The sequence below is a fragment of the Eubalaena glacialis genome, chromosome 8, assembly GCF_028564815.1.
Source record: "Eubalaena glacialis isolate mEubGla1 chromosome 8, mEubGla1.1.hap2.+ XY, whole genome shotgun sequence".
Taxonomy (NCBI): domain Eukaryota; kingdom Metazoa; phylum Chordata; class Mammalia; order Artiodactyla; family Balaenidae; genus Eubalaena; species Eubalaena glacialis.
This window is the reverse complement of record NC_083723.1, coordinates 85,637,986-85,657,478: the sequence shown is the minus strand read 5'-3', so window position 1 is coordinate 85,657,478 and position 19,493 is coordinate 85,637,986. Positions and strand designations below refer to the sequence as shown.

General features: G+C 38.3%; 1 protein-coding gene across 1 annotated transcript in view; it reads left to right on the top strand.

The window, feature by feature from the left end:
- DPY19L1 (dpy-19 like C-mannosyltransferase 1) overlaps positions 1 to 19,493 on the top strand; it is a 96,324-nt gene that overhangs the window by 17,482 nt on the left and 59,349 nt on the right. Inside the window, exons 4-6 of the mRNA XM_061198665.1 lie at positions 1,831 to 1,968; positions 4,741 to 4,861; positions 5,533 to 5,626. Coding sequence (XP_061054648.1) covers positions 1,831 to 1,968; positions 4,741 to 4,861; positions 5,533 to 5,626 — 353 coding nt within the window. The remainder of the gene's footprint in view (positions 1 to 1,830; positions 1,969 to 4,740; positions 4,862 to 5,532; positions 5,627 to 19,493) is intronic.

Below are 19,493 nucleotides of genomic sequence, written 5' to 3'. Positions count from 1 at the left end.
ACAGAATTAGGAAAGAGTTTTTTAAAAGAAAATAAATTATTGATTTATATTTCTAAATTCAAATTTAGTTTTAGGTGGTTTTTACTTTTTTGATATTAAATTTGTATCTTTTCTGTTAGCTTGAGAATCTTGCTTTCAAATTACTTATACTTGAGGAATAAAAGTATCAAAGATATTATTAAAAATGATTACTGAAAATAATTTAAAACTTTCTTGCAGTTCTTTTTGACTTTAGGATATATTCCATTAGGGGTGTACAGTAAAATTACTATTGATATATCTTAAAGTTGTTTGAAATCCTCTCCCAACTAGATAAATAATTAATTCTTCTTTTTTTTTTTTTTTTTTTGCTATTTAGGCATGTAAAATTTTTTGTTTTTAAATTTTAATTATATAAGATATTTACATGGTTCCAAAATCAAATGTACAAGGTAGGTTGTAGTTTCCTGGGGCTCTCATAACAAAGTACAGTAAACTAGGTGCCTTAAAAGAGCAGAAGTTTATTCTCTCACGGTTCTGGAGGCTAGAAGTCTGAAATCAAGTTGCTGGCTGTCCCATGTTCTCTCTGAGACTCCTTCCTAGCTTCTCATGGTTCTGGCAATCCTTGGCTTGCACTGGAGGTACAGTCACTCCAATCTCTGCCTCTGTCTTCATGCAGCATTTTCTCTTATGTCTCTGTGTTTAAATTTCCCTGCTGTTATAAGGATACCAGTTATTTTGCATTTGGAGTCCACCTAATCCAGTATTACCTCATTTTATTTTGATTACACTTGCAAGGAACCTATTCCACATAGGTCACATTCACAGGTTTTAGTGGACATGAAATATTGGGGGACATTATTCAACCTAGTACAGTAGGAAGTATTTAAAAAAACAGTGATATGAGAGCTAAATACCATGGTATCAAGAACCATTCTTTTCCTTTTCTGGGTAGGCAAATCACTTTGATATTTATAAACCTTAAGCTGAGTTTAGAGTTTGATAGCTAATGGTACTGGCTACCAGGGGAGCTCTAGACAGAACTGTATAGCAGATGGAATTGGTTCATCTGTTTTGCCCTACGCTGCCACTTCTGCTCCCTCATAAGGCTTCTAGTACTTGCTTGTTTTTTGTCCCATGTAGTTTTCCAACCTTGATATCTTTCCTAATTAGCATGTCAAAGCAAAAAATTATTTTCCTCAAAATGGGAGTACTACCACTGTCCCTCTCTTCCACCCTCAGAGCCCCAGTCCTGCAGGGTACTTACCTTATGCTGAGCTGAGAAGAAGGAAAATAGTCTGTAAAACTAGCTGGCATCTGAATGTAACTTATATGTAATACATCAGTGTGTAGCCTTCCTAATATATTTGTATTTTTACATATAACTCTGGAGGAAAGGTGGCTGATAGTACCATTTTAAGGATTCAAATAAGCATTTAGGGGGAAACGTTTTTGGCTGAGGATGATTGCTTGCTTCATGGTAAACTTAGGTTCCATAGTAAACCACTCACTCATCCTGTTCAGAAGATAGCCTTTACTAACACTTCAATTAGTATGGGTTATAGGGGTTTCTTAAATGAAGTGTGCTGAGTTATATTACTTTTTAAATGTTGAAACTATTTTTGAAGCTATTTTGAGATCAATTGTTTCAATTAAGACAAGGTTATACTAAGATATGTAAGCTTTTTGCAACCTGAGCATTTATTAGTGATCAGAAACCTGTGAAATTAATTGTAGCTGTTACTTTCTTGATTGCTTTATTTTTCAAAAACAGTATATTTAAGTTTTTTTTTAAGCTAATAAGAGGCATAGTAATTATGTACTTTTAATCATAACATGTGCTTATTTCAGGGACTATATTATTCCTACTTTAAGACTATTGTGGAAGCACCCTCATTTTTGGATGGAGTATGGATGATTATGAATGATAAGCTGACTGAATATCCCCTTGTTATTAATACATTAAAAAGGTTCAATCTTTACCCTGAGGTAAGATACTTTTTCAATTGTGATTTTTTTTTTTTTTACTTTTTAAAGTATTACTTATATTAAATGCTGATTCTAAATCTAAGATGTAATTCAGTATATTAAATTTTATCTTTTTTTAAAGGAAATGTGTATCTTTTCTTGGAATATGGAAAAACGATCATTATTAATTTTGGGGGTCTTTAACTGATTTTATGGGAATGATTAGTATGATTGCATGGTATACAAAGTATGAAAACTGTCTAGATTTGGTATGTTTATAGGGATTATAGTAGAGGAGCGCCATTACTTGTACATGTCATTTGCCAAATAATGTTTCTTCCTTATCTGGGATTCTTCATTTAGTTGAATGCACTTTTCCCCTGTGGGAGTGGAAGAAAGGAGCTGAGATAGGAAGGCAGTGATATCAGTAACCTTTGGGCTCTCCTTCACCATCCCTCCTTCATTTGATGCATCCCTAAGCATTCTCCAGGACCGACCTGAGATGTAACTTCCTCAGTGACTCCTCCTTGAGGTTCTCCTGTTAAGCGCACGTCCCCTGGGCTCCCCCTTCTTAGCATGCTGATGCTGCTAGAAGGCGTGCTGCCTGATGCCAGGACCATGGTCTCTGTGGGATCTCAAGCCCGGGCTCAGTACCAGCACGAAGCAGGGCTTTTGGTCATTTCCCATTGAGTGAGAGGAGTCCAACTTCCAGATCAACTGAGTTAGCCTGATTGATTAGTAAGGCTATAGAGATAGAGGAGATGGAGACCAATAAATAATCACCAAAGTACTTATTGAGTACTTTCTATAACCATGTACACATTTACTTTTACAGCAATGGGATCACACAACACATAACATTTTTTATAAGTGCTTTTTGTCTTTTAAGAATATTTAAAACCATCTTCCTAAGTCATCTTTTCTTCAACAGCATCATGTTTTATGGCTGTATATACAATCTACCATTGTTTATTTAGTCCATCTTTTATGAAAACTTTGGTTGTTTTCAACTTTTAAAAGATCTAAAGCTGCAATAAGCATCCTTGAAGCGAAATCTTTACACATATTCTTATGTTTTTTTAAACTATAAATATGTTGATGTGGAACTATTTAGTTCAACAGAGTATATGCTTTAATGATTTTGGTACATGTTGCCAAAATGCTTTCTAGATAGGTTATATTCCCACTAGCAGTTTTTCTGAAAATGCTTGTTTCCCTGCGTCCTTGCTAATTTAATAGGCTGAAAAAAGTTAAGATCACATGAAGTATTTTGTTCATTACTGTATGTATGTGTGTGTATGTATATTTTATTCAATGTGATATCTTAAAATGCATTTTCACTTTTAAAAATAATTGCTTATTCATGCCCTTTGTCTATATTTTTATTGATATTTTATAAGAGCTCATTTATTATATGCAGGATGTTAGTACTATGCTGTATGGATAAGATATTTTCTCCAGCTTTTTGTTGCCTTTTAGTTTTGTACAGTATGATGAGAATGTATTTTTTCTGTTCAGAGATATCATATCTATGAAGCTTTTAGATTTATGGTTTTCATTCATATATGTAAAAATATCTTCATTCTTAATTGTTATAATTACGTTTTTGAGATTTACATTTTTAATTTATCTGGAATTCGTTTGGATGCTCAGTGTTGGGGTAGGAATCTAATGTTATATTTTTTCAAAGTGGTCTTCTGTGTAACCTAACACTTGGATGAGTGGTCCGTCTTCTCCCTGCTTCTTTATTATATCCAAAATTATTATACATATATGCTTGCATCTGCTTTTGGACTTTGTGTTCAGTGTTACCTTAGGTTGAGGTCCTGGGAAAGAGGAGCTCTGCACACAGAAGGGTATAGGGGAAAGCCCTTGGGGCAACATCTGAAGGGGGATGAAGGAAGTAGGAGGAGGAGGAGGAGAGCTGAGCTGTGATGCAGTCACAACAAAGGCCTCAGCCAATCCCCTGGGAAGCTCTGGAACTGGGATGACCCTGCAGAGTTGTCCTACCTGAGGCCAGGGCCCCTGGCCTTTATATCTCCCCCTGTTGAGTAGTTAGACATTGGATGCAGTTGCCCTTGGGAGGGGGTATGACCTTTAGTGAATTTACTCTCTTCAGCAGAGGGTAGCTCCTAGAGAGGGACTCAGCTGGGAGCTGTCAGCCACCAACCCTCCCAGCTGCTAGGGGAATGAGTGCCTCAGCCTTGTAGGGGGATCTGGGTGGCACTCCACTGCCTCCACCATGGTTACTTTGATCTGTCTGGCTATTCTTGTGCCAGCATCACACTATGTAATTATGTAAGCAATACATTTTGTTATCTGTTAGGACATTTTCTTCAGTTTTCTCTTTTTTGTCATTTTTCCATATAATACATCTCAGTAGACACTTGGGATTTTGCTTAGCATTGTGTTATGTTTATGAATTAATTTGAGGAAGAATTCACATCTTGAAAAATTAGATCTATTCAGGAAGACAGAGTATCTTTCTATTTGTTCAACTCTTCCTTTATGTCCCTTAGTTGAGTTTTATAGCTTTTGAAAATTACAGATTTGCATATTTCTTGTTATATTTTATTCTTACCCATGAGAGGCCATGCACTGATGAAGACTGACCAGTGAAGAATCTACATAGGGGATTGTGAAGGTCCTTTTACTAGATTTAAAGGGACCCAAGTGGATGGTACAGGAAGGGAAAATTTGATAATTATCAAAATATCTCAAAAACATTCTAGTAAGGAAACTGTTGAGGATAATATTTTTTCTTATGGTGTCTCTCTTTTTTAAAAAAATTAGGTAGTCTTAGCCAGCTGGTACAGGATTTATATCAAAATAATGGACTTGATTGGTATTCAAACCAAGATATGTTGGACAGTTACCAGAGGAGAAGGACTCAGCCCAATTGAAAGCTGTGAAGGCAAGTTTCTATGATATTGTCCAGTTGTCTGTTGCAGCATAATAAATTTACTGCAAACTTAGTGGTGTACAGCTTCTGCAGGTAGGGAATTTGGGCAGGGTATAGGATGGTTGGTTGGTTTTCACGATGTCAGAGGACTCTGCTAGACTCAAATGGCTGGGAAGACTGGAATCAACTTGGGGCTACTTCACTTACATTCTGGCTCCTTGGCTGGGGTACCTGCAAGGCTGGGCCCAGCTGAGGCTCAACTGCGACACCTACATGTGCCCTTTTCATGTAACTTGGGCTTTTGTGTAGCATAGTACCTCAGGATAGTTAGACTTTTCATGTGGTAGCTCAGGGCTCTAAGTTGGATACTGCATGGTGTCTTCTATATGGCTTCTGCCATGGTCTATTGAAGCAGTCACAAGCCCAGCCAGACTCAAAAGCAGGGGCATAGACCCCATACCTCTACAGGAGGAGTGTCCATGAATTTGCAGCCCTGTTTTGAAACCACAGGAGCTACTACTCTGCTCTCATCTATGTTCTACACTAGTGTCATGTGTTCATATGGGAACCAAGGCAACCATTTAATATATATGGCAACCATTTTCAAAGTAAGCACATTTTAATGTAAATTGCCAGACACATAATTTATAGTTAGAGCATATTTTTTTCTTTATTTTTTAAAGGATTGGGAGATCCTGCTTGCTTTTATGTTGCTGTAATTTTCATTTTAAATGGACTAATGATGGCATTATTCTTCATATATGGCACATATTTAAGGTAAGACTATTCATTTTTAATATGTGTTTATAATATTATATACTAGAATAGTAAGAATAGTGAGATAATGATTGATTTATAGTTCAGTTTTATAACAATGTCATGTCTCATATATCTATTTGTAGATACAAAATCATTTCCCATTTGAATGATTTCACCATTGGCATAGCTAGCCAAATTTAAAATAATTTTAAAGGCTTAAGTAGAGCAGGATGGGGTTATTTGATAAATATTAAATATTCATAGGCATTTGTGCATAAGCAGTATATACTGTTTACATAAAATATAAGGGAAAGAACCACTCATTATCAAATGGTGTTAATGACTATTTTGCTGATGCTAAATAGAAATATATTCTATACAGATATTTAATATCTGACCTCATTTACTTCATAGTTGAGCAACATTTCTAAAACTAAAAGATAGACAAATTTTCTGAGTTTTGTATTTCTGTTTCTTCTTTTTTTTGACCATTCCTTACATTACTTGCTTGAACTATTTTACCTTCAGAGTATCTTTAGAATTTTCTGTTTTACTTCTTTCTGATTCTTCGCGGTACAGAAGTATAGCGTATGTATGTGATTTTCAATTTGGGATAATGAGTGTGATTCTGCTATTATCCTGTTATCTTCTTTGCTTTGGAAGTGTGGCATTCTTAGTTTAGTGCCTCAAAGAGTCTATTGCATCCTAGCTCAGTGTTTGAGTGTATAGCAGTTGCTTGATAAATATTTGTCAAATGAGGAAGCTATTAGAAGATCAACTTAAAATATATTTGCATAGAGATTTAAGATACTTAGAGCAAAGTCAGAAATATTAGCATCAAAGAAAGTTCTTTTAATTATGTAATTGGGGGAGACCGAAATGAAAACTCATGATTAAAAGATGATGTGAAAAATTTTGTTTTTGAAACAAGACACACAGAAATAACTTAACCAAAAGTATCTGGTCATCAGGAGAGGAGGCTGACTTGAAGGAAAGCAAGGCCAGTGTGCCTTGTCTCATGAGAAGCCAAAGTTAGATGAGTTTGAGGGGATCTATTCATTTTGCTAAGTACTGCCCAGCTGTCTTATGGATAGCTTTATTACATTTGGGAAATTAGATTTTTTTTTTTAAGTTTTTAATCATTTATTTATTTATTTTTTGGCCGTGTTGGGTCTTCGTTTCTGTGCGAGGGCTTTCTCTAGTTGTGGCAAGTGGGGGCCACTCTTCATCGCGGTGCGCGGGCCCCTCACTATCGCGGCCTCTCTTGTTGCGGAGCACAGACTCCAGACGCGCAGGCTCAGCAATTGTGGCTCACGGGCCCAGCCGCTCCGCGGCATGTGGGATCTTCCCAGACCAGGGCTCGAACCCGTGTCCCCTGCATTGGCAGGCAGATTCTCAACCACTGCGCCACCAGGGAAGCCCCGGGAAATTAGATTTTAAGTAAGAGAAGGTAAAACATGGAACATGGTATTATTACTAAATTGCTAATCTATAGTTACACTGTTTTTTAATTGAAGGAATTTCTAAACATTTATTAAAGTAAACGTTCAGTATCATCTTCGTATAATGCTTGCTATAACAACTGTTTCAGAGGCTGAAGGCACAATATCTGCCGCAGAGAATATGAGGTTCTAGTTTTGGTTGAGGGATTCTTGGTGGTTTGGGCCCTGGCCTGAGATTTTTTAGCCCGCAGACAGCAGTGTGCTCCCTACACGTTCATTTGTTCAGTCAGCACATAAAGTGCGTACCAAGTGGTCTCTTTTTGAGACTGCGTGTTTGGGTCCTGAGAGCATGGTGGTGGGGTGAGGTGGGAGATGGCAGTGGTGGTAGGCGTGTGTCAGTAGAAGATAGACAGCAGGGATAAAGTGCTCACAGTTCTGGAGGCAGGAGAAATTTGTTCTGTGTGGAGCAGTCGACTTAGCTCCGCCTTGGAGGGTCAGAGCATTTTGGATAGGTGGAGGAGAAAAGAATCCCAGGGAGAAGCAAAGGTGGAAAATCTGGGATATGGAGGGGTTAGCAAGCAGATCAGTTTTACTGGGACGCAGATGATTGAGGAGGCGTTGTGGAAGATTAAGATTGGAGAAATGAGTTGGGCTGGTTGATGAATGACCTTAATGCCAGGCTGGTTTGAAACCTCTTCCAAAGCAAGTGAAGGAAATCAGAAATTTGACCAATAGAGGGACAGGATTCAAGCTGAGCTGTGATCTCATGCGACCCTTGACACCCACCTGCCCCCAAAGTCAGCCAGTGACTACTTCAGCACAGAGTCTGTCAAATTGCAGGGCTTTACCTAGGGGATTTTAAAATCAATTTAGTGAGTTAGGCCCAGCAACTTTTTTACATGAAAAAGAAAAGAATACAAATGTAAAAAATAAAGTATACCATTATAAAATAGGTGTTATTTAGAGAAACTTCTGTTTGTTGCTTATTGTATATATGTGTGTAGATGTACATGTGCTGAGTTGTGGTGTAAAGTCTTATTTCTTATTGTAGTTTTAGGATAAAAAAAAAAATCCATAGACCACTCACTGCTTAGGGTAGCAGGAGGGAGTGACTTTACCTTAAGAGGATTTGGGTCTTTTCAACTAGCTGTCTCTGGTTCTTCTCCCAGCCCTGAGGGCTGCATCCTGTTTCAGCTTCACCCACTTTACTGCTTTGTGCCCCAGCTGGCCCCTTTGATGTTGTCCGACTCTTGTACCTGGTGGTCTACCCTCTGGAGCTGTGCTTGGATATAGAGACCCCACTAGTGTCACACATTTTCTTTTCCCTAAATAATGTCTTTAGTCCTGTCCAAACACATCCTAAACTCTAGGATCGTCCACCCATCCCCAAATGACATCCAGTTCTTGTGCATTCTGGAGCCACTTGTATTCTCTTGACTGTTGCACTGCACCCTGGGGGCCCAGGTGTGTAAATTATACTCCAGTAGTGACCCTGGTTTATAATATGTTGAATCAAGTCTTCTGTCACTTTTTCTATCAGTTTTTTTCATTGCATTTGTAAGTGTTCTTGACATGAGTATTTTTAGAGATGTCCAGTTACTGAGGTAGTTCTTAATGTTTTCTTCCTTGATTGTTAGGTTTGTCACCCTTTTAATTTTATAAAGTGGGATAAAGCTGCAGACTTCTTAACATGTAGGTTAAGAATAAAGAGGAGGATATCTTCAATTGAGTTTAGAATCTTTTTTATAAATTGTGTTTCTATTGAGAAATAAAAGTTGATATTTGTTTAGCAGATTAGAAATTTATAGGCAGATTGAGTATGACATTTTAAAATCCAGAAGTATATTTGTTTTTAAATTATACACACACACACACACACACACACACACACACGTTTTCTGAAGTCAAATAAGCCAGTTCATTTCACCGGAAATGGAAGTAGAAGGGAAGATAGAAAACATAGCCAAATGGTGAAATGGGGCTGGGCTGCCAACCTCTGACTTAAGGAGATGAAGTAAGATGTTTTTGCGAACACAACCTATTTCTGATGTACCTTTTTGTCTGGAATTCTCAGGATTTTGGTATTTCTTTAAAACACCTATTGTTGATTGTTTTCTAAAAGCTGTGTTGTGAAGACATAGTTACAGTTATTTATTTCATAAGATACCTTGGTATTTCTCAGCCACAGACTAACAGTTTCTGGAGGCCAGTTTCTCAAGACCCCGTGTGTGCAAGTCTCTGTTCTGCCGGGGCGGGGGAGGGAATGTAGGAGAGTAGTTAGTAGGCAGTTAGGAAAGTCCCCATTGCTTCTTTTGAGGGGAATTCAATACATTCCTGAGGAGTGGAATCTCTTATTGATAAATGCAAGCTTTTCTTGTTGGACCTGAAGGGCAGATATCATGCAAGTAATATTAATCCTTTTGTTTTTTGTCATTCAGTTTGATTTTAGTATTATTCTGGACTGTGGGCTGCTTCCTCACTAGTCCATTGTGCATTGTTAAGTAAGAGTAGATTGGATGGTATGTATAGCTATTAATATTTACCCTGAAGCAGTGGTGTGCTGGTAAATGTTTAACAGCCAACTCTCTGGAAAAAGTATACATATGCCTAAAATTTATTATAAATTTTATTGATATAAAAGATGTGTACAAATAATAACAGAGTTTCTAAACAGGATTTTTAATTTCTTTTTGGAAATAGCTCACCAGAAATACTCTGACTAGCTCAAATAAAAGAAGGAGTGTGGTACTGGGATACAGAGGTCTTGCGGTATTAGGGACAGGAAACAAAGTATTTGGGCCTCATAAAAACTGAAACTGGGAATTTGAAAGCCCTTTTAACCAAGGAGGCCTGTTCTCGCCATATCAACTCTCTCTCCTTCCCTCCTCCTACTCTACTTGTTTCCTGTCTCTGTTACTTCTGATAGAGGTGTCTGGGCATGTGTGTGTCCCAGAAGTACGTGTATTTCCCCAGTTAGTTGGTTTCGTCCTTTTGCCTTGCTTTGAAATTCAAAGGAAGTTAGTTCAAAGTAGTTATTCAAAGTAGTTATTCTTTATTTGTTATTCTTTATTTGTCACCATCCTTCAGTCTGTCTTTCTTGGTTCCTTCCCTTCTGCCAAGGAATATGTGCATCTCTTACCTTTCCCTCTCAAAGGACAAAATTGAAACAAGATTTTTTAATTGGACTACCCCTTGGGTATCCTTGTCACCCCCAATCTAATCTTTAAAACTCCTGTTCCTTCCTCTACTGCAATCTGGTCTCACCAGTGGTGAGGATGTAGTCCCATCCACCTGTACCACCTGCCCCTTTTACAGTGATTACCTGGCAGCCAGCCAAGCCATTCTTTTGTTTGGTTTTAATCTAAGGATGGTAAAATAATGCATAAAACCACTCAAGGTTTTCACGGAGAAGTGCTGTGAACAGCCTATAGGGTCTCTGTTTCTGTCTTTTTGTGCTTAAATTTCTCTTTGGTCTCTCACTGATTATGGCTGCCACCATCTTTAGAGTTTCTACACCTCTCATAAAAACTGTAGCTGAAGGATGGACAAAAATTCCTTTCCCACAATTATTTTTTAAAAATTAATTAATTAATTAACTAATTAATTAATTAATGGCTGCGTTGGGTCTTTGTTGCTGCAAGCGGGCTTTCTCTAGTTGTGGTGAGCAGGGGCTACTCTTTGTTGTGGTGCACAGGCTTCTCATTGCGGTGGCTTCTCTTGTTGTGGAGCATGGGCTCTAGGCACATGGGCTTCAGTAGTTGTGGCACGTGGGCTCAGTAGTTGTGGCTCACGGGCTTAGTTGCTCCGTGGCATGTGGGATCTTCCTGGACCAGGGCTCGAACCCATGTCCCCTGCATTGGCAGGTGGATTCTTAACCACTGTACCACCAGGGAAGTCCCTCCCACAATTCTTAAGACGAGAAATAGAGTAGAATCATTAAAGCACCTAAGTTTGAGTATGATTTTTAGATCTTGTAATAGAATCTTTGAGCCCTTTTCCATTCACTGTTCTACTGCAGTGTGCCCAGAAAATACCCCTTTTTGGTTTTTAGGCTCTTTCAGCATGTAGCTCTCTGTTCTAGATCATCTGAGCAGATCTTCTTTAGAAATCATTGAGCATTGAGTAGAGTTGATGACTCTGAGTCCACTTATACAGTCTGGTAACTCTCCAGGCCCTGCTGCCTACTTGCACACTTGTTTGTTGTCCTCCATGGAAAATACTTTTACTGAACTTTACTTTTAGGGTCTTAAAAGAAACAGCTATATGAAATTCCTTACTTTATATTTCGTGCATCTCTGTGATTTGAGTACATTACCTACTGTAGTACCCACTATCCTCTCTTAGAAAACTTTTTTATGTGTGAAATGTGTCCTACCTGTGGAATTGTATAAAATATTTACATATATTTTTAAACAATAGTAAAGTGAACACCTGTGTACCCATCACTCAAATTAAGAAATGTCATTATTGGAAGCTTTCATTCACTTAAAATTCCTCCTTAATGCATTTTCTTCCCTTCTCCCAGGCCTCAGAGGAAACGGCATCCTAACTTTTGGTCTAATTTTTTCCTTGCTTTTCTTTATAACTTTATCACCTATGTATATGTTCTTAAATATGTATATTGTTTAGTTTTGAAAAACTGTGGGCATTGTTTTTTTAGTTTGACACGTATAAGTTTACACTTTTTAATATTACTATTTTTTAGGATCCTATTTTGCTCTGTTTTTAGTACTCATATATGTGATTTTGTGATCCGTTAATTTTTCTTAGAATCATTTTGTTGACACATTACAAATTGAAATGAAAGGTAGCATACTGTGTGTGGCATTTCAGTTTCCCTGAATGTGTATTTCTTTGATTGCACATCTCTCCCCAATTCATCCTCCTCCATATAGAAGTGTGCCCCATAGTTTTGGATGGTCTGACGATTTGTGATGTTTCAGTCTGTTTTTTGAAGTTTCTGTTCTAATGGTTTTTCAAGCCAAAATTAACAAAATATACTATTTTATTTCCTTTGGTGATGAATAAGAACATCTGTTTTAGTGTTGTCTGGAAGATTTTTATGATCGTTTTACTCATAGCTCTTTGTCTGACAAATATCAACATGTCCCCAAATAAGTTTATTGAACTACTTTTTTATTATATTCTACAGCTGGGTAAAAGAGACTTATTAGTGTGTTTTTAAAGTTAATTGTCATTATTTTGTGTGTACGTACATGACCTTGGCTTATTGGCTTTTTGTGATAAAATGCAGCAGCAGTTTCTTACCCCGTCTGTCTCCATAACCCATCCATTCCTTTGTCCAGAGAAACCACTTTCACATCCTTGAAATCTCAGCAATTCTGCCATGGAAACCAGTAGTCCATATTTATGTATTATAACCATGTCAGTATTGCTCACTGCTGAGTCAAGTAGGGTAATTAATTGTTTACGTGGTAACAGTTTCTTTCCTGTAGTTAATAATTGCCTATTATTTTGTTTTCCTTGGGTTTCTGTGTACTGATTCTAAACCACGACTAAACTGTAAAACACTTAATTTATATGTTGCCAAACGTATAAAATTCACCGTTTCAATTCTCCCAGCCCTACTCCCTGGGGCCTCCCTCTTAGAGTCCTCTGTCTTCTGGTTCCACAGTAGACTGATCGCTTTCTGGGCTTGCATGTTGGAACTTTATATTTTACTTTTTCACTTGATTGCTGATTTGACTGATTTTAGTATTTTATTTTTCCTCGGACTTTGTTCCACCGTCTTCTAAGATTCAATTTGGCTTTTCAAAATTAAGTCCTGTTTTGCCATCAGTTCCTTTTGTACGTGGCTTTTTCTCCCTCTGGCAGCTTTTGGGTTCTTCTTTTTCATGTCTTAAATAAAGGTCATGATGTGGTAGATTTTGTTTCAGTCTTTTCATTGGATAACCTGTGGGTTCTGTTCATTTGGACATGTGCATTCTTCTGTTCTGGGGAAAATTTTCTAGTATTATTCCTTGGATGACTTTCTCTTCTCCATTGTCTCTTTTTTTCTCAAAATCCTATTGTTTGGATATGGAACTCTTGGATTGAAATCTAATTTCTAGTTTTTTTCCCTCCCTTATTTTATCTGTTATACTTTATTGTACTTTCTATGAGATTTCCAACTCTCCTAAAGAGTTTTGAGCTTGAAGTTTTCTTCTGCTTCTTGCATTGTCTCTTGCCTGCAGGTCCCCCTTCAATTTGTATTTGTTTCTGTTTTTCACACTGAAAGCTTCCTCACAGCCTGGTGATGCTTAGCTTGACATTTATTTTTAAGAACGAGGTAGCTTGTAAAAGCCGGTTAGAAGGGTGTAAGGTGGATGGGACTTACTGACTAGTGGCTTTTATTATAGAATGAACAGGTCGGGATCATCTTCTAGCTTCTTCATTTACCAGCCTCAGAAGCCTCTGTATACGGAGAGTGGAGGCACATTGGATTCTTAATCACTTCAGTGCAGAAGTGACACCAGGTACCACTGACAATTGCCCACCCCCACCTCTTGTGGACACTTATATGTGAGGGCTCGAGTGCACTCACCAAGGCAGGAAACAGTATTCCCCGTCTCTCTTTTCCATTCCCTTTATTGCATTAAGGGAGCTTTTTGAGGAGAACTTTTAAATGATTTTCTTTATGAAGGTCTCTACATTTAATGTTTGCTTTTCAGTATCTCTGTGACCACTCGGATCTGTCCCTGACTCTTCCTTCTCCTTTGAATATTTACCTTTCTCTACCTGTTTCTGCTAAATTCTTCGCTGCTTCTCAGCTTTTGTGAGAAAAGCCTGGCCACTCTTTTGTAGACATAGCTACTCATCAGAAAATGCCTTTTCTTCCACATGAGGAACCAACCACTCACAGAGTACAAAGAAAATCCAATTCTGGTTTTCTGTTTTTCTCTATTATCTTTGGCCATTGGAGGTTCATAGTGGCTTCTTTGATACCAGAATTTTTTTTAGAACTACTTTATTTCTAGATAGGTTCCAGAAGCCTTGAGGGACTGGAAGATTAGTCTGTATGTCAAACCCCCCTTTTAATTTTGCTTAATAACCCCCTTTCTATCCTGAAGTGAATAGTCATAATTAATATAACCAGTTTTCCAACTCTATCTTTTCATGATCCAACCCAAGTCACCTATGAAGTGACTCAGTGGTTTTTTTTTAGGCTCTGTGGCAGAATAGACTGACTTTTTACATCAATTTCTTACTCCTTCCCCGCCCTCCACCTGTTTTAAGGAAACGTTGAATTTCTTATTCTGTATGCTAATTTCACTTCCATTGTTTTATTTGACATTTTTTTGTTCTTCATTAATAAATCAAGCATTTACCGTTTATGCAGGCTGGATTTTTGGTTAAAAACGTGTCCTAAGTAGGCTGTGAATTGAACCAGCTCAAACTTTTCCAGCTCCATGTTTTTTGGTTTTTTTTTGGGGTTTTTGAATGTTCTATTAACTTGGCCTGCTAGCACATCTTTAATCATTTGGTCTAACAGTTGTATATGAATATTTAAAAGATGTATATTTCTCTTCAGCATGCCTAAATTGATGAAAGTTATTGGTTGAAAATATTGGTGTCTTTTCTACAAAATCTGCCCCCTTTTATGTCATTATCTCAGCAAATGACACTTTTTTTCCCATTTTTTTTAAAATTTAAAATTTTTGGCTGCGTTGGGTCTTCGTTGCTGTGTGCTGGCTTTCTCTAGCTGCGCAGGCTGGGGCTATTCTTCGTTGCGGTGCGTGGGCTTCTCATTGCGGTGGCTTCTCTTGTGGCGGAGCACGGGCTCTAGGCATGCAGGTTTCAGTAGTTGTGGCTTGTGGGCTCAGTAGTTGTGGCTCGGGGGCTCTAGAGCGCAGACTCAGTAGTTGTGACGCATGGGCTTAGTTGCTCCGCGTCATGTGGGATCTTCCCGGACCATGGATTGAACTCGTGTCCCCTGCATTGGCAGGCGGATTCTTAACCACTGCACCACCAGGGAGGTACCTCAGCAGATGACACTTAACCACACTGTTTGTTGCCCAAGTCTAACCCTGAGAAGATATCCATGACTATCCCCTTTAGTTACCTCTGAAATCCAAGTAGTCACGAAATCCCATTGGTTTCTTCCTTCAGAATATCTCTGGCGTCCTTGCACTTCTTTCTTTGTACCCTATCACTCTGCCTCCCTGGGACACCCTGGCATTCTCTGTCTCTCTGGGACATCCCAGCATCTCTCTTACTAGGACACCATGGTATTCTGTCTCCCTAGGACTGCCTCAGCTCTGCCATCAGTCCTGTCCCCCACAAGGCTATCTGCACACTGTGGGACTGTGACAAGGACAGTGCAACTGGAGCACAGGTTTTGGGGAAGAAGGAAGAATAGTGACAGGGGTCTGGAAGTGTATGCAGGACCAGATCCCACATGGCATTTTAGACATGTTTAGGGGTTTGAATTTCCTCCTGAGACCAATGGGATGCCAATGAAGGATTGAGTGGATAGTGTTAGTGTGATCGTATTAATTTATTTTTAATGATGGCATGATGTAGAGAATACACTGTAGGAGTGAGCCTGGATATAGTGAAGCTGTGCAGGAAGGTGCTGCCATTGTCCATGTGGAAGGGGATGGTGGCCTGAGCTAGTATAGTGGGGGTGGGATGGAGAGAAGCAGACAGACTCCATGATATTTGGGAGGCAGAGTTCATGAGGCTTTGTGATTGAGTTTTTTTTTTTTTTTTAAATAATTTTAGGACAGCACAGGTTTGCACGTTGGTGTAATTTTCTCCACTGGTGGTCAACAGAGGGTTAAGAAGCTAGGTGTGCCTGTGAGGAAGGAGAGAGCTGTGAATAGTGGGGAATGAGCTGGAGTGTTGGGAGATAACAGCTCTGAGGAGGGCAAGTGAAGAAATGAGCTGAGATGAGCAGGGTTTAATGAAGGGCTCAGGAGCAGTGTCTGGAAGTGACAGTAGAGGTGGCTGCTGGCCTCACCTCCAGGTCTAGAGCCAATATAGGAGCATGGCAGAGTGACTCTCACAGCAAGGTGAGGTTTCAAGGCAGGAGAAGGAAGCATCTGGGTAGAGACGGAGGCTGATGGGGAGGGAAGTTTTTCACCATGGAGTGGAGGTCCCAGTAGCAATGACGTGAGATGTTGTATGTTTGACCGCAAGGTTCCCCCAAAATGAATGCCAGCAGTCTTCTGATTGAATAGTTTTTATATTTTCACTTACTCTTCAGATACCTTTTGAATCTCTGCCCTAGGAGAGGCTCAGTATTAGGCACTCCAACAGCTGCAGTGATGTATCGAAAGTTCACAGTCTAGTAAATAAAATATTCTTTTTCTTGGCCCTGGCAGACAAAGAGTTAAATTAAAGACATTAATGATTTGCTTATAACAGACTGGCAGGACCAAGCTGAGAACTTTTCTCAGCCTTCCTGATTCTCATTCTTTCTCACCTTTACTTTCTCTTTCCTTAATGCTCCAAAGTATCCCTGCCTCTTAAGTTTAAGGGAAGATGCTCAGCTCTCAGCCAGGTGGGCTAGCAGGTGCTGAGGATTACATCTCAAACCTGAGACTGGAAATTCTCTTAATTGATTTCTTTCTGAAATATTCTCTCATATTCTCTTTCTTAAGCATTTACACAGCAAGAAAACTCACTCCAAGGGTAATTTAGTATCATTTTGAGTTAGTTATGACTACTTTCATTTTCTCTTTGAACTTTGCGTGTTTCATCATTCTTTGGTAAATAGAGGTAAAAACCTCAGGGATTAACACAGCCTACCAAAATGTGATGATTGGTTTGAATCTGCTTCACTGAAAGGTTTGGGAAAGAAGAGAATTATAAAATTATTAAACGTTAGAACTGAAAAGTATTTTTAAGATCTTTTACATTCTCACCCCCTTATTTTATATCTAAGGAAATCAAGGCTCAAACGATTAATGGGATGTATGAGTAAATGTGGTAAATGTTTGCCAAGCTCAGAATCCCTTCAAATTTGCACAGTAGGAGCTTTCATATTTTCTGACAGGTGGTGGTAATATTGCAGAAGAAACTTTTTTTTTTAACCACTAGGGAATGCTGAAATATCAACTGATCAACTGTAATGGAAAAAAAAAATCAATTTTAAGTGTTCTGATTACTACATCTTTTCTGTTTAGCAAAATAAAATGACCTATGTGATAGTCATTAAGGATCGGAAGGTAGGAAGGTAAATGCTGGGAACACTGTTTTGGATTTATTACAAGTCACATCATTTCCTAGTGATTGTAACTTAGAACATTCCTCGTAGATAAGCAAAGTTTATTCTCCCCTCCTGGCTATGCAGGGCCTGAATATACCAGAAAGTCTGTCTCCCTGCTTTATTAGTTAAGCAAAGCTGTCTACATAATCATGGAAGATGCTGTGCCATAACCTATAGTATATTAGAACACTATATAATTTTGAGCTAAGGAAGACCTTCACAGACAAGACAGGAAATGCAGAAGAAATAAATTAAAATATTGACATTTTACTATGAAATTAACTACATAAAATTAAAAATTTTTTTCTGACAGAATACACTGTAAATTATATCAGAAGATTTTGTCACACATGACAGTAAAAAATTTGTATCTCTAATCTTTAAATAGGGAAACAGAGAATCCAATAGGAAAACAGACAAGAATGGGAGCATACAATTCACAGAAGAGTAAATGAAGAAAACAGAACAAAACAATCCACTAAAATGATGCTTTGTTGTAAAGCAACTATACTCCAATAAAAATTAATAAAAAATTTTTTTGAAAAGTAAAATGATGCCTTGTACAAATAGGCAGGAAGAACAAATCAAAATAACAGTGAGAAAAAAATTTTCGCCCTTCCTATGGGCAAAATGTAAAAGGATCTGGGCATATTGGGTGCTGTGTTATAGAGATACGGACCCCTCATACATTGGTGAGGGTGTGGACTGGAATGGCTTCTCTGGAAAGTTCACATTCTTTGACTTGGCAGTCTCACAAGTCTATTCAATAGAAATAAAGGCACCATTTTTTTTTTTACATGTACAATGATGTTATTTTAACATTTTAAAAATTATAGCAAGAAATTGAATAACATTTGTATGACCAATAACAGGAAAAGGGCTGAACAAATTGCAGTGTGTTTGTACTGTGCAATATTTGACATCTATTACAATAAAAAGAATGCCTTGGGTTACAAGTATTGATTAGGAATAATCTTCATAATAGATTAATTAGAAAAGGAACATTTCTGAGGGATATTAATAGTACGATCACATTAAAATATATGTTTGTATGGTTATAGAGAAAGATTTGGAAGGATGGATACACACACAAATGTTTTTACTGATTATCTTAGGTGAATAGGCTTGGGGGAGGGTTGCTAGGAGGAAACCATTTGTTAAAATATATAGACCGCTGGACTTTTTGTCTTGTTAGAATATGTTCAAATTGTTAAAATATATTTATCTATTTAATATCTAATATTTAAACATCTAATTATTTATTTAAGCCCATAACTCATTCTTAAGCTTTCTAAAGTCTCATCACTTGCACTGAGGGCTGGGGTTTGCCTATTTGCTGGTCTTTTGAAGTAGCCGTGCTGTGCCTCTGAGGAGAGAACTGACTTCCGCTTCCTGGCCTGTACTACTTTTTAGCTCCTTTATCTGTCCCTCTTATTTCTGTGATCCATCACTTCACTACTATCTGGCCAGTATGCTGTTTCTTTGCCCCTTTATATTTCATTTGTGCCAGTCCAGGTTAATAACCAGTGGAGTAAAATCACACAGTCCTACCATTAGTGTCTCTATGAATTTGTGATCTTGAACGTAAGTTGATCCCTTAAAGATGGCTCTACAGTCTTTCTGTTTCCCCTCCTTACCTCTCTCCTTAAATGCAAGTGGTATTTCAGACATCCCCTTTCCCCCTTTCCTCAAGCCTTTAGCCCTGCTACCTGTTGAGCAGCAAGTGGCTCTGTGCCTGACTCTAGGGAAAAGGGCAACTCTGTAAACTCATTGCCACTAAACATGCAAACTTCACCTTCCTCTTGGCTGACTGGCCCCATGTGCTGGGGATCCCAGCCCTTCCTTTCTCCTTCTGGGGGTGATGCAGAGGGTGTATGTTCTTGCTACATGGATTATCCCTGCCATCTCATATATCTCTTCTGTGTTTCCTCATTCATACATCCTGAAGAATAAATATAATGGCCTAGAATACCTATGTCTGATTCTTTGTTACTTCTCTGTGTTATACACATGTTTGCTGGATGGATAGAAAGAAGGAAGGATATTTGGGTAAAATAACGAGAAAGCAGCATGAGCTAAAGAGAGTAAAAAGACCTCAATAGTAGAGATGAAAGAAATGATGGAACAAACCTAAAAACAGCCTTACTTTCACCTGCCCAAATGCTTCTGGCCAGGGGAGGGGGAGAATGGGGATGTGTTTCACTCTTACCTGATCAAATGAAGGTTTAAC